This window comes from Danio rerio, chromosome 6, assembly GCF_049306965.1.
Source record: "Danio rerio strain Tuebingen ecotype United States chromosome 6, GRCz12tu, whole genome shotgun sequence".
Classification (NCBI taxonomy): Eukaryota; Metazoa; Chordata; class Actinopteri; order Cypriniformes; family Danionidae; genus Danio; species Danio rerio.
This window is the reverse complement of record NC_133181.1, coordinates 61,967,501-61,982,690: the sequence shown is the minus strand read 5'-3', so window position 1 is coordinate 61,982,690 and position 15,190 is coordinate 61,967,501. Positions and strand designations below refer to the sequence as shown.

Here is a 15,190-nt window from a genome sequence, read left to right as displayed (position 1 = left end):
TGCTTTTTTTGTTGCCTTTACTTTTACTTGTATTATTTAGAGTTTCCTTAAGTATTAAACACATCCCACAATGTTCGCAGTATAAATAAGAATTATTGCTCAGTATAGTAGAACATTGCACTAGCAACATAAATGTCATTGGTTTGATTCCCAAAAAATGCATGAGCTAAATACATGAGAGTTGCTTTGGGCATATATATTTATTGTAATGTTTTATGTGAAGAAGCAAACAAATTCACATACACCAAAAATAACACTTCCTCAGCATTTACTCACTCTCAAGAGGTTCGAATTAATCATAAACACAAAAACAAGATGTTCTGATGAATGTTTGAAAAAGGGTGGCTCATTGGTTAGATAGCACAGCAAGAAGGCAGCTGGTTCGAGTACTGGCTGGGCCAGTTGGCATTTCTGTTTAGGAGTTTGCATGCTCTCCACTTGTTGGCGTGAGTTTCCCCCACAGTCCAAACACATGCGCTATAGGGGAATTGATTAACTAAATTTGCCGTAGCGTATGAGAGTGTGTGTGTGTGTGAATTAGTGTGTATGGGTGTTTCCCAGTACGGGATTGTGGCTGAAAGGGCATGCGGTGCGTAAAACATATACTTGAACAGTTGGCGGTTCATTCCACTGTGGTGACCTCTGATAAATAAGACACCAAGCTGATGGAAAATTAGTGAAAGAATGAATGAATGTTGAAAAAAGCAGCCTTTGACGTCCATGGTACAGTAAATCCAGCGTTATGCATGTCACATTTGCAGTATAAGCTTAAAACAAAAAGTCAAAGAGAATCTATATGTTATTGAATCATCTGCTTATAATTTCCAAAACTACAAACCACAGAGTTAAGGGATCAGACAAATATCTGTAAGCATGTTTTATATTTTAAACAAAAGAAAAAAACATGTGTTATAGATGTGACTAAAAAAGTATGCAGCGTGAGTTTACAATATGCAACTTACTTTGTAGAGATGAAGACATTGTAGATCCTAAAATGCACAACCCAAAATCAATAATACTAATCAAAAGGATAGGAATTGTCTCTCTGTAGAAAAAAAAATATTATTATTTGCATTGTTTATGAGGAAAAAGCTTTATTACGTATGTGAAATCTCTGTGTTACGGATGTGACAGATGTGAAATTGGCACTTGTGTGGCTGGTAAATCGAATTAAAAAGTTTGAATACATTGACAGAGACAATTTAGAGTATTTTTACAGTACTGCAAAATACAAGCCTGTACAAACAAGCTGTAAAGGCTTTTTGTTTTCTTCTTCAGTACAATGCAAAAACTTTTCCTTCTTTATTTTCACAATCTATATGTGATGTTTTGTCAAAATGAAAAGCATTGTAACTTTGCTTACTCCTTTGGCAGATTATTTAGCTTTTTTAAGGAAAAACTTGCTTAATTTTTACTCATTATTTGTTAAAACAATATACTTGTTAAGAAAATGCTTCTTGATTTAAGAGTTTTTAGATATTTGGACTAGAAACAAGACAAAAACTCTAACCAAGTAAAGCATTTTTGCAGTGTGCATGTTTGGAACAAATAGAGGATGAGTAAATGAGTGCATCAATTTTATATTTGGATTAACTATTACTTAACAAAAAAAACATTAAACAAAAAATAGACATTAATGAATATCAGCACAATGCTTTACATCTAAAAGAAACTGCTTTGAATGCTGGAAATGAACCAGCCCTTCTATAATTAAGATCTGCTGAACGTTGCATTGACTTGATTTGTAAAGTGCGGAGGTTTAAGCGAAGCCACAATCTACCGCGCTGAGGTTGCTGATACAAATGGAAATGGCAAAATAAGCACTGAGGTTTTTCACATGCGAAGGGAAAAAAAATGAAACCAGCATAATGACTTTTCTTTTCTTGCTTTGCCATTCAAGTCGAGCCTTTTATTCTCTTTGTCACAAAGGTTGGCATATAATTAACTCCTGTTTAATATGCTGTTAAAGAAAACTCCTCCCTTTGCTCCCTCTCTGAACCCCTGCCAAACACGCTGGAAAGTGGAAACCCTATGGGACACCCCACCCTAGGGCGTCCCTCTGTGCAGACGGAGGTGTTTTGAGGCCATTTGGTGCCCAGATTCATGCACTTGTTGGCCCCTGTTGGCTGTTTTTAGGCTAATTGCATACAGCAATCTGCACTCTTTGTGTGCACGAGTGTTATAAAATGTATATATTTCAATTTAAAGCCTCTCAACTCAAAAAAAAAAGAAAAAATAACTAAACCCTTAAAAGTAACTAAGTGCCCAGATTTATGCACTTATTGGCTGTTTTTAGACTCAACGCATTCAGCAATCTGCACTCTTTGCATGCACGAGTGTTAAAAAATGTATGTATTTTAATTTCAAGCCTCCCAAACTCTATAAAAAAATGCAAAAATACCATAAACCCTTAAAAAGTAAGTGTCAAGATTCATGCACTTGTTGGCCCTTTTTCTGTTTTTAGGCTTAATGCATTCAGCAACTGCACTACTTGCATGCACAAGTGTTTACAAATGTATATATGATTATTCTAAGCCTCTCAAACTCTTTCAAAAAATGCTAAATGCACTTGTTGGCCCCTGTTGGCTATTTTTAGGCTCAATGCACGGAGCAATCTGCACTCTTTGCATGCACAAGTGTTTTAAAATGTATATGTTTCAATTTTAAGCCTTTCAAACTCTATAAAAAATTGCAGAAGTAACATAAATCTTTAAAAAGTAACTAAGTGCTCCGATTTATGCACTTATTGGTGCCTGTTGGCTGTTTTTAGGCTCAGTGCACAGAGCAATCTGCACTCTTTGCATGCACAAGTGTTTAAAAATGTATATATTTCAATTTTAAGCCTTCCAATCTCGATAGAATTTGCAAAAACAAAATAAACCCTTAAAAAGTCACTAAGTGATGCACTTGTTGGCTGTTTTAGGCTCATTGCATAGAGCAATCTGTACTATTTACATGCACAAGTGGTTAAAAATGTATTTATTTTCATTTTAATCCTCTCAAAATCAATTAAAATTAGCAAAAATAACATAAACCATTAAAAAGTAACCAGATAAGCGTCCAGATTAACGCACTTGTTGGCCCCTGATGGCTGTTTTAGACTCAATGCATTCAGCAACTGCACTATTTGCATGCACAAGTGTTTACTAATGTATATAATATTATTCTAAGCCTCTTAAACTCTTTTTAAAAAATGCAAAAATAACATAAACTCTTAAAGAGTAAGCAAGTGATACACTTGTTGGCCCCTGTTCGCTGTTTTAAGGCTCAGTGCAAAGAGAAATCTGCACTCTTAGTATGCACAAGTGTTTAAAAGAATATATATTTCGATTTTAAGCCTTTCGAACTCTATAAAAAATTGCAAAAATAACATAAATCCTTCAAAAGTAACTAGTGCCCAGATTTATGCACTTGTTGGCCCCTGATTGCTGTTTTAGGCTCATTGCATTCAGCAATCTGCATTCTTTGCATGTACAAGTGTTTAAAATGTATATATTTCAACTTTAAGCATCTCAAACTCTTTAAAAAATGCAAAAATAACAAATCCTTAAGGTAACTAAGCAATGCATTTAAGGTAATTTTTTAATATATATTTTTATATATTAATATAATATTAATATTTATATTTATTAATTTTACATCAATATAATTATGTATATTTTTTATTTTATAGTTTGACATCAAAATATAGATTAAAACCATTGACATCAAAAGTTGAAACAACAACAAAAAACTATGTAAACCAATGGCAGTTTTTAAAAGCATTCTTCAGTTTATACTGTATTAATTTGTGTTCAATGGAAGAAAGAAACGCATGTTTGGAGCAAATGTAGGATTAGGAAAAGATTGCAGATGTTTTATTTTTAAGTGAATTGCAATAGTTGAAAAAAAAAGTATGTAATTGGCCGTTTTTTCATTATTTTGAAATATACGTTTTAAAGTGACGTTACATTGTAATATATTACTTTTTGGTCAATAAGGTTTCATTAGTTAATTTACTTTCTAACATGAACTAATATTAATCAGGGGCAGATTTAACCAATAAGCAAATAAGCAGCCGCTTAGGGCCCCAGGAAAATTTGGGTGCCCCCAATAAATACCTAACATTGTGTTTTTCCACCATTTCCTATTATATTTTGTAGGGCGAGTGTCTAACAAATAATTTTTTTGTATAATTATTACATCTATCCAAATTTGCCATAGAAGTAAAGTAAAGTAAAGATTTTGTTTTAAAAACATTTATTATTTTCAATTTCTTTATTATTTCTAGTTGTGAATTCATCTTAAGAAAACAAATCATTTAAAATGTATATATTGCATGAAGATAAAACAGAAAAGAAATGGAGAAGAAGCTGTTTTTTATGATTAAAAGGGTGTATTTTTGGACTGTTGGGCCCCATGGCTGGAATTGCTTAGGACCCCCAAATCATTAAATCCACCCCTGATAATAATCAATACTTGTACAGCATTTACTATGAATTGCTATAATTTAAAATAACATTAACTAATATTGTAATAAATGTATTGTTTATTGTTTGTTCATGTTATTAAATGCATTAACTAATACAATGCTAATGTTAAGTGTTACCTACTTTTTGCCAGCACTGCAATGAAACAAAAGTATACCCCTTTATAACATTCGTGTAAAAAAAAAGTTCTTACTATCATCCACAGGGCAGAGGTGAAATGGTAAATGAGGCTTTTCTTTGTGTCTTCTACTCCTCTTATCCAAGATCCACAGCAGGGTGTCGGTTTATGACCCATTCCATCTCCTCTTTTTCTCCGGGACAAAAGGACAGTGACCTCTATAGCTTTCTCCACCTGAAACCCTCAATTTTATGTCCCTAAAAGACAAATGTCCATTAGAAACAACAAACACGAGCTTAGCATTTTGGATAAATGCACAGGATTCACTTTTAAAACGCACAGTGCAGCGCTGGCTTGAAGTATCTATGTAAATACCACATGAATATGCTAATCTGTTCCTCAATGGAAACGTCAACTTAGTATTTACATCTGTACACCGCGATATAGGACTATTGGTTTACAGTGTCCGTGAAAATTAATTGTATAAACCTGATATAAATGACAAACCGTTTTTACGGGTTGGCTATATCTTAATTTATGAGGCTTATGCTAAGCAAAACATCCATGTAATCTATACAAACCATTCTGCAGTACTTCTTGTGTTGTGGGTTTGCTTGTAGTGTCTGTGTGAAAGGTTTCCAGACAAAAAAAAAAACTGAAGTCCGCCCGCTGTCCTGAAAACAACAATTAAGATGAAGTTATTTTCTCTCAGAAACCCAGAGAGACCGTTGCCGCGCTTTTTCTTCTGGCGCGAAACAACACATAATCAAGACAACGTGAATTTAATCGACTGCTTTCAAAGAGCAGAAAATATTTTAATATATCACAGATGGCCTTTTATTTCAGATCCCAAATTGAAATAATTGTTTGCCAATGCCAACACTGAGACATTAAATTATTATTATTATTATTATTACTACATGATGATGATGAATTAACACGAGGAAGAATGTCATTAAATAAACGATAGTATGACCTATTAACATAATTTTAAGAGGGAAAAGTGGTTATTCCGAAGTGTTTAGGGATCAAGGTCCACCCTGCGTCGCGCACCTTAGGATGCAATGCGCGGGAATTATCATGACATTATCAGGCGTTCAGGTGGGGGTTAGTGCGTGTGAATGCCAGGGTAGGGGTCCTGAAACGGTGTGTTTGACTTTTCTGATGTTTTCTTTTTCAGTTGCTAAACAGATTACCGTTCAATTACGCGCACAAAAGAGGTGACAATACAATACTTCCTACAGCGATCAACAGGACTCACGGAGCTGATGGGGGGAGCGGGAACAGGTGCGATTCAAAGCCTTTCACATCTGTTTTTTCAACAGGTAAAATTCCATTAATAATGTAAACGTACACTTGACTTTTCAGAAAATGTATGTTTAGTTTGCAGTGCACTCTAAAGCAGTCAAATATGTAGCTAACATTTGGGTTATGGTAATTTAAATATAACTGTGGAAAAACGACAACGTAGTGTTAGTTAATCATACAGTTAAAGTCTGAATTATTAGCCCCCCTGTTTATTTTTTTTCCCAATTTCTGTTTAACGTAGAGAAGATTTTTTCAAAACATTTCTAAACTTTTTCTTATCTAATCTAATAACTCATTTTTAATAACTGTTTTATTTTATCTTTGCCATGATTACAGCACATAATATTTTATTATATATATATTTTCAAGACACTTCTACACAGCGTAAAGTGACATTTAAAGGCTTAACTAGTGTAATTAGATTAACTAGGCAGGTTAGGGTAATTAGGCAAGTCAGAATGATAGTTTGTTTTGTAGACTATCGAAGAATAATATAGCTTAATAATATTGACCTTAAATTGGGTTTAAAAAATAAAAACTGCTTTTATTCTAGCCGAAATAAAGCAAACAAGATTTTCTCCTGAAGAACAAATATTATCAGACATACTGTGCACATTTCCTTGCTCTGTTAAACATCATTTGGGAAATGTTTAAAAAAAAAGAAAAGACAAAAAAATCAAAGGGGGGCTAATAATTCTGACTGCAACTGTATTTGACTCAACATTAGATCACGGCAAGATTTTATGTCTGTCAAAAATTCATGTCGGCATTTTATTATTATATGTAAATAAGTTTTCCGCACACACAGTGTTTTATCAGCATGATTAATTATTTAAAATAATTAATCATGCATCTCTTGCATTGTTTACAATCTTAAAAGGATAGTTCACCCAAAATTAAAAATCCTGTCCTCAATTTACTCAGTCTTCACTTGTTTTAAACTTTTATGCTGAACACAAAAGATGAAATTCTGAAGAAGGCTAGAAACATGCAGCCATTGACTTCAAAAGTATTTTTTTTTCTAAAATGGAGGTCAATAGTTAGCGACAGAGTTTCAGAGTATCTTCGTCAGATAATAATAAAAACCGTCTGAGGTTGACTAAATAGTCAGAAATATTTATTTTTGGCAGAACTTTAACTTTAATATTCATCCTCCTTATGAACTAATCCACTTAACGGAGAGTTTCTAATTGAGACATGTCTTTTAAATAAAAAGATAATAAAAAATAGGAAATGACACACTTTTTAATGCCTATTTTGTGTGTTGTGAGACTTCACAGTTTCGGGGTGACACGGGCCTGCCTCTGGTTATGACGTCACTGAAGCGGGTTGTGAACGCGCCGCGGGTCTGAGCGCAGCTGCTGCAGTCATGCGGAGCGACACTTCACTCGTGCACCCGCACAGACACGGCCACGGTATGGCGGAGAAGAGCCGAGGAAAGCGGAGGAAACAGGCGAACCCGCGCAGGAGCCACGGTCAGTGATCTGATGCGTTCTTTATTATCATTATTAGAAGTTGTCCGTGTGTATTTCTGCACTCATGCATTCCGCTGGACTCACCGGATTAAGGCGCAAGTTTACAAATATAGCGGCAAACTCCCTAAACTAATATATGCATGAATGGAAAGGTTGTAAACATGTCTATTGGAGGACGCATTAGTGAGTTTTTTTCCTTGAGTTGTACAGCATTCAGCTCGACCATGTGTTGCACTTCCTCTGTTATAATCTGCTTTTGTGCTAATGCACTTACAGTTGTTTAAAAAGTCTAACTTCAGTCTAACTGAAATAAATAAACACAAGGTTGGGTCAATTTTAACTTAATTATTTCATTTAAAAAAACACGTTTTTTAAAGTGCATGATGTGTGTGTGTTCATAAAAGAGAAGTGTAACTTAAATCAACTTTTAAAAAATTAACCCAATATTGGGTCAGTTTTTTCAAAACAACCCAGCATTTTAGAATGCACTGTGTGTGTTCTTATAGAGGAGAACTGTAACATAAAATTATGGAAATAAATTAACCCAACATTGGCTACATTTTGTTTTTGTTTTTTTTTCACAAAACAACCCAGCATTTTTAGAGTGCATGGTGTGTGTGTGTGTGTGTGTGTGTGTGTGTTCCTATAAAGAAAAAGTGTAACTAAAATCTAATTAGGCTAAATATAAATAGATTAATCCAATGTTGGGTCAGTTTTTTTTTTCAAAACAACCCAGAACCCAACTTTGGATTAATTTACTTCAAATAGATTTAAGTTTCAGTTCTACTCCATGAGAACACACACACACTATGCACTATAATAGATGCTGGGTTGTTTTGAAAATAATTAGCCCGAAATGACCCAACTTTGAGTTAATTTATTTCAAATAGATTTAAGTTGTCTTGTTTTGATTTTTTTTTGTTTAGAAATTCTGGGACAACCCAGCGTTTATTAGAGTGCATGGTGTGTGTGTTTGTGTGTTTGTGTGTTTGTATAGAGGAGACGTGTGGCTTAAATATAATTTAAATAAATGAACCCAACATTGAGTCAATTTTGGGTTGATTATTTCAAAACAACCCAGCGTTTATTAGAGTGCATAGTGTGTGCCTTCCTATGGAGGAGAAGTGTACCTTAAATATAACTGAAACAAATGAACCCAACATTGGGTTAATTTTGGGTTAATTATTTCAAAACAACCCAGCATTTTCAGAGTGCATAGTGCATGTGCTCTTATAGAGGAGAATTGTAACTTAAAAACAATGGAAATAAATTAACCCAACCATGGGTGCATCTTGGGTTATTTATTTCAGAACAACCCAGCATTTATTATAGTGCATGGTGCGTGTGTTCGTATAGAGCAGAAGTGTAACTCAAATTTAATTGAAATAACTTAACCCTATGTTGGGTCAGCTCTGGGTAAAAAAAAAAAATCAAAACAAGACAAGACAACTTAAATCTATTTGAAGTAAATTAATTCAAAGTTGGGTCATTTTGGGTTAATTTTTTTCAAAACAGCCCAGTATCTATTATAGTATATATAGTATAGTATAATATAATACTATATATATATATATATATATATATATATATATATATATATATATATATATATATATATATATATATATATATATATATATATACACATATATATATATATATATATATATATATAYAYATATATATATATATATATATATATATATATATATATATATATACATATATATATATATATATATATATATATATATATATATGTATATATATATATATATATATATATATATATATGTATATAGTATATTATAGTGCATAGTGTGTGTGTGTGTGTTCTCATGGAGGAGAACTGAAACTTAAATCTATTTGAAGTAAATTAATCCAATGTTGGGTCAATTTGGGCTAATTCTTTTCAAAACAACCCAGCATTTTGAGAGCAGAAGTGTAACTTAAATTTAATTGAACTAATATAACTCAACCGTGGGTACATCCTGGGTTAATTATTTCAAAACAACCCAGCATTTATTATAATGCATCGTTTAGTGTGTGTTCTCATTGAGGAGACGTGTAACAAACAAAATTAACCCAACATTGAGTAAATTTTGGGTTGTTTTTTTACCAGAACAACCCAGCATTTTCATAGTGCATAGTGCATGTGTTCTTATAGAGGAGAATTGTAACTTATAAACAATGGAAATAAATGAACCCATCCATGGGTGGATCTTGGGTTATTTATTTCAGAACAACCCAGCATTTATTATAGTGCAGAGCATGTGTGTTCTTATAGAGCAGAAGTGTAACTCAAATTTAATTGAAATAACTTAACCCTATGTTGGGTCAGCTCTGGGTAAAAAAAATCAAAACAACCCAGCTTTTTTAGAGTGCATAGTGTGTGTGTTCTCATGGAGGAGTAGTGTAACTTAAATCTATTAGAAATAAATTAATCCAAAGTTGGGTCAATTTGGGCTAATTCTTTTCAAAACAACCCAGTATTTTGAGAGTGCGTGATGTGTATGTGTGAGTTCTTACAGAGGAGATTGTAACTTAAATTTAATTGAACTAAATTAACTCATTTCCCAGGGATGGGTTGCAGCTGCAAGGGCATCCGCTGCGTAAAAATGTGACGATAAGTTGGCGGTTCATTCCGCCGTGGGCGACCACGGATTAATAAAGGGACTAAGCCGACAAAAAAAATGAATGAATAAATAAACTCAACCTTGGATACATATTGGGTTAATTATTTCAAAACAACCCAGCAGTTACTATAGTGCATCGTCTAGTGTGTGTTCTCATAGTGGAGGAGTGTAACAATCAAAATAAACCCAACGTTAAGTCAATCTTAGGGTTTTTTTCTTTTTCAGAACAACCCTGCATTTTTGAGAGTGCATGATGTGTGTGTGTTCGTATAGAGGAGCTAGAGCTGCCGCTGCATATTGAAATCTCACTAATGCTCATACAGTATATGCAGTGGTTTGCAGTTAATGCGTGATCTATGCATGGATGCAGCAGTAAGCGTGTCTTTGGAGGACGCATTACTGACTTTATCTGTCTGCTAAATGTCAGCTTATAAGTTTGCAGAACTTGTGGTCCGCTTTGCATCATTTCTGCACTCATCAGCAGCACATTTTCACTGAGTTTTACAGCATTCAGCTCGACTATTTGTTGCACTTCCTCTGTAATATTCTGCTTTGGTGTTGATGCACTGAAAATTTGCATTTGCATTTAAGTCTGGACTGTCAAAAGGTTGAAATTATATTAAAAAAATTGAGAGTTTATTTGGGATTATTTGTTTTATATTGTGGAACACTATCATTTATGCACATTTTAGATTATCTTAGTGTGATTTAATTAATTTATGTCATTCTTTGATGATTGTGCAGGTATTATTGCATTAAAAACAATGCAATCTTGCATTATTTGTCTCAAATCAATACTATGCAATCATTGTCTGTTTTATGATACTCTTGAAATTCGTTGCACGTTTGATTCTGCACATTAAAATCAAGCAATAATTAAAATGCATGTTTAATTAAAATTGCATTAACTTTAAATGCTTTGCAATTTGTATACACCACATAAAATCTACATTTAATTAAATTCCTTATATTTATTCATAAGCGAAGATGAAGGAAGCACTTTCAACCAGCAGAGAGTTCAATGTATAGACGCCATCACAAGTCTGAGTTAGTTCAGCAGAGTTTTTCGTTTGTTTTTATTACTATTGAACCCCTGTAATAGCGAGTCTGCTGCATATAAATAGAAAACACTCTCTCCGTAATTAAGATGATCAACAGACGCGTGGAGAGAGAGCGCTCAACATCTCCAGCTTTATATGTGAGCCTCACAAAAGTCGCACTCAGTAAAGTAATTAGGCAGCAGGCGCGTTTGTTTCGCATTTCATCCTCACTGCATTTGTTTATAGATGGCGTGTAGATGTTAAACTCAACATGCTTAAAGGCGAGACGCTCGATTCAGGGTGCTTCAGTGACAGTGAAGAGAAGTAAAAAGCACAGTTTCAGCGATGGTGTTTCTTAATGTTAGACATGTTAACGGCCAGTCTGTGTATATAGGGATGCACAAGTGTTTTGGGTTTATTTGCGGTGGTGAATTGCATTATGGGATGCTGATCTCTGCTCTGTCCACTTCTGGTGTTGAAGATTCTCTTTTTTTATGTCACATTATAGAAGTTTTCTGTTGGACATGTATGCGGGACAGTGTGTGTGTGTGTGTGTGTGTGTGTGTGTGTGTGTGTGTGTGTGTGTGTGTGTGTGTGTGTGGTTTGAGAGCTTCCTCATTTGGATGCAGCACAAGTGTCAGTTTTGTCAACCTCACACACTTATGTTATTCCAGAACTAACAGGTTAAAGCCCACCATCACCACACACGCACAAGCACACACACACACACACACACACACACACACACACACACACACACACACTAAAAAGCTTGGTTTAATCCAGCACTGGGTCAGATAGGGACAAACTCAACCTTTGGGGTAAAAAGTGTAACCTAAATTTAATTGAAAAATTTGGGTCGATTTTGGGTTAAATTTGTTAAAACAACCCTGCACTTTTAGAGTGCATGGTGAGTTCATGTAGAGGAGAAGTGTAACTCAAATTTAATTGAAAAAAAATGACCCAACGTTGGGTCAATTTTGGTTTATTTTTTAAACAGCCCAGCATTTTTAGCTTGTGTGTCTGTGTGTGTGTGTGTTTATAGATGAAAAGTGTAACTTAAATTTAATTGAATAATTTAATCCATTTTGGGGGCAGTTTTGGGTTAAATTTATCAAAACAACCCAGCATTTTTTAGAGTGCATATGCTGGGTGTGTGTTTATATAGATGAGAAGTGGAACTTAAATTTAATTGAAATAAATCAACCCAATGTAGGGTCAGTTTTGTTTTATTTCTTAAAACAACCCTGCATTTTTTTTAGAGAACATGGTGTGTGTGTGTGTGTGTGTGTGTGTGTGTGTGTGTGTGTCTTCATATAGAGGGGAATTGTAACTTAAGTTTAATTAAAACTATAATTAACCTAACATTTGATAAATACTGGGTAATTTTTTTCCAAACAACCCAACATTGTCTGGGTTGCATGATGTGTGTGTGTTCTCACAGATGAGAAGTGTAACTTAAATTTAATTGAAACAAATTAACCCAATGTTGGGTCATTTTTTAAACAACTCAGCATTTCTTTTAAAGTGTGTGTGTGTGTGTGTGTGTGTGTGTGTGTGTGTGTGTGTGTGTGTGTGTGTAACTTAAATTTAATAGAAATGAATAAACCCGGCGACGCAGTGGCGCAGTGGGTAGCACGTTCGCCTCACAGCAAGAAGGTCACTGGGTCGCTGGTTCGATCCTCGGCTCAGTTAGCGTTTCTGTGTGGAGTTTGCATGTTCTCCCTGCATTCGTGTGGGTTTCCTCCGGGTACTCCAGTTTCCCCCACAGTCCAAAGACATGTGGTACAGGTGAATTGGGTAGGCTAAATGGTCCATAGTGTGTGTGTGTGTGTGTGTGTGTGTGTGTAGATGTTTCCCAGAGATGGGTTGCGGTTGGAAGGGCATCCGCTGTGTAAAAACTTGCTGGTTAAGTTGGCGGTTCATTCCGCTGTGGCGACCCCAGATTAATAAAGGGACTAAGCCGACAAGAAAATGAATGAATGAATGAACCCAACACTGAGTCAATCTTTTGTATTTTTTAAAAACAGCTCAGCATTTTTAGAGTATATGGTGTGTGTGTGTGTGTGTGTGTGTGTGTGTGTGTGTGTGTGTGTGTCTGTCTATGTGTGTGTGTGTGTGTGTGTGTGTGTGTGTGTGTGTGTGTGTGTGTGTGTTTATATAGATGAGAAGTGTAACTTAAATTTAACTGAATTATTCATTCCATTGCTGGGTCAATTTTGGGTTAAATTTGTCAAAACAACCCAGCATTTTTAAGAGTGCATATGATGTGCATTCTCTTTTTAGGAACTCAGGAAATGTAATTACACTCTAATAAATGGGTCAAATAAGGACAAACCCAATACTGGGTTATTTATTTATATATATTTTTTTTAATTAAATTAAAATAGACCTTTTAACCTATCGATTGGTTTTGTTCATGTTTGACCCAACGTTGGATAATAACAACAACCCAGCATTTTTTACAGAGTGTACAGGTCAATGTGCAAGCAGAAAGACACGCTGGTGTTCTTGCTCAAAGATCTGTCCTGATATTAGTGTGGAGGCTGAAAAATGAGCAACGTGTTCAGAAAGATTTCAGACAGATGAAGCAGTTCCGCTCTGCTTTAAGCTTTATTTGTCTGTCTTCAGGTTAACAAAACAAAAGCAGTGGAGCGGACATATTTATTGTGTTTGCTTTTGTTTGCGTTAAGATTAGGTTTGACTTTCAGAAGTTGCCCTGATGCTTTTTCTGCTTTTAAATAACATGTTGACTATAACTTTTTTTTCAATATTGTACCACACAAGTAATATCGCATTTACTTTTATTCATTGTATTTGATTTTATTAGCTGTGAAATGTTAATATATCTGCATTATTTTTGAATGTAATTGCATTTTTCCAAAATATTAGTCATTGATGCACTAAAGTAAGCTGTTTGTATACATCAGCTGATTTTTCTGTTTGTCCGTTTGCATGATAATTAGTGAAATTAAGCACACGCATGCATGCAGTCACACATCTTTCAGTCTGAGTGTGTTAGATTTCAGATGCTTTATTAAGTTTAATATTGCATTCATTATTTAGCATGCGACAGCAACTGCATCTTATATTTTACTTTCAGTTATGCACAGTGAAACTTAAAGCATAAGGATGAATACAGTCACTTTTATTCATCATGTTTTAAATTTTAGTAGCTTTATTAAGCATAGTGTTAATATTTCTGTGTTATTTAGTATGCAAATGCATTTTTGCTAAATATTAGCCACTGATGCACTCGAGTAAGCTGTTTTTATTCATCAGCTGCTGTTTTTGTTGGTCAGTTTGCATAACAACCAGTGAAATTAAGCACATGGATGCATGCAATCACTCATGTCTCAGTCTCAATGTGTTTTAATTAGATTTTAGATGCTTTATTAAGTCTGATATTGCAATATTTATGTGTATAATATTGCACAGCCCAGGTGAAGCTGCTTCCCTGACTCCTCTATTAGCCACTGCTGCACTAAAGTAAGCAGATTTGAGTCGTCAGCTGCCTTTTTAGTATGCAGTTTGCATGACAACTAGTAAATGAGACATTAAATATATGTGCATGAATGCAAACACTTTATTCATCATGTTTGAGTCTCAATGTGTTTGAGTTAATTTTTAGTGGCTGTATAAAGTTTAATAATGCATTATTGAGCATGCATTTCTTTAAACATCACACAACTTTAATAGGAATAATTTTGAACTGCTTCCTTAATTTCTCTGTTTGCCTCAGATGCACTAAAGTAAGCAGATTTCAGGCATCAGCTGCCTTTTCTTGACCTGTTTGCATGATGACTATAGTAAAAATGAGACATTAAATATGTGCATGAGTGCAAACACTTTTATTCATCATGTTTGAGTCTCAATGTGTTTTAAATACATTTTAGTGGCTGTATTAAGTTTAGTAATGCATTATTCAGCATGCATTTTTGTTAACATCGCACAACTTTAATAGGAATAGTGTTGAACTGCTTCCTTAAATTCTCTGTTTGCCTCAGATGCACTAAAGTAAGCAGGTTTCAGACATCAGCTGTCTTTTTGTTGGTCAGTTTGCATGACGACTAGTGAAATTAAGCACATGGATGCATGCAATCACTCATGTTTCACTCTTAATGTGTTTGAATTAGATTTTAGA

At 34.4% G+C, this 15,190-nt stretch overlaps 1 protein-coding gene and 1 long non-coding RNA gene across 3 annotated transcripts in view; one reads left to right on the top strand and one right to left on the bottom strand.

The window, feature by feature from the left end:
* Positions 1 to 5,355, bottom strand: part of LOC141386394 (uncharacterized) — a 38,993-nt gene extending 33,638 nt beyond the window's left edge. For both annotated transcript variants that reach the window (XR_012408339.1, XR_012408338.1), the window contains exons 1-2: positions 5,169 to 5,355; positions 4,663 to 4,844 (exon numbers count right to left, since the gene is read on the bottom strand). This is a non-coding gene — a long non-coding RNA (uncharacterized lncRNA). The remainder of the gene's footprint in view (positions 1 to 4,662; positions 4,845 to 5,168) is intronic.
* Positions 5,356 to 7,264: 1,909 nt separating this feature from the next.
* LOC141386403 (uncharacterized) overlaps positions 7,265 to 15,190 on the top strand; it is a 94,083-nt gene continuing 86,157 nt past the window's right edge. The window contains exon 1 of the mRNA XM_073954864.1: positions 7,265 to 7,370. Within this exon, the coding sequence (XP_073810965.1) occupies positions 7,265 to 7,370 (106 nt within the window). The remainder of the gene's footprint in view (positions 7,371 to 15,190) is intronic.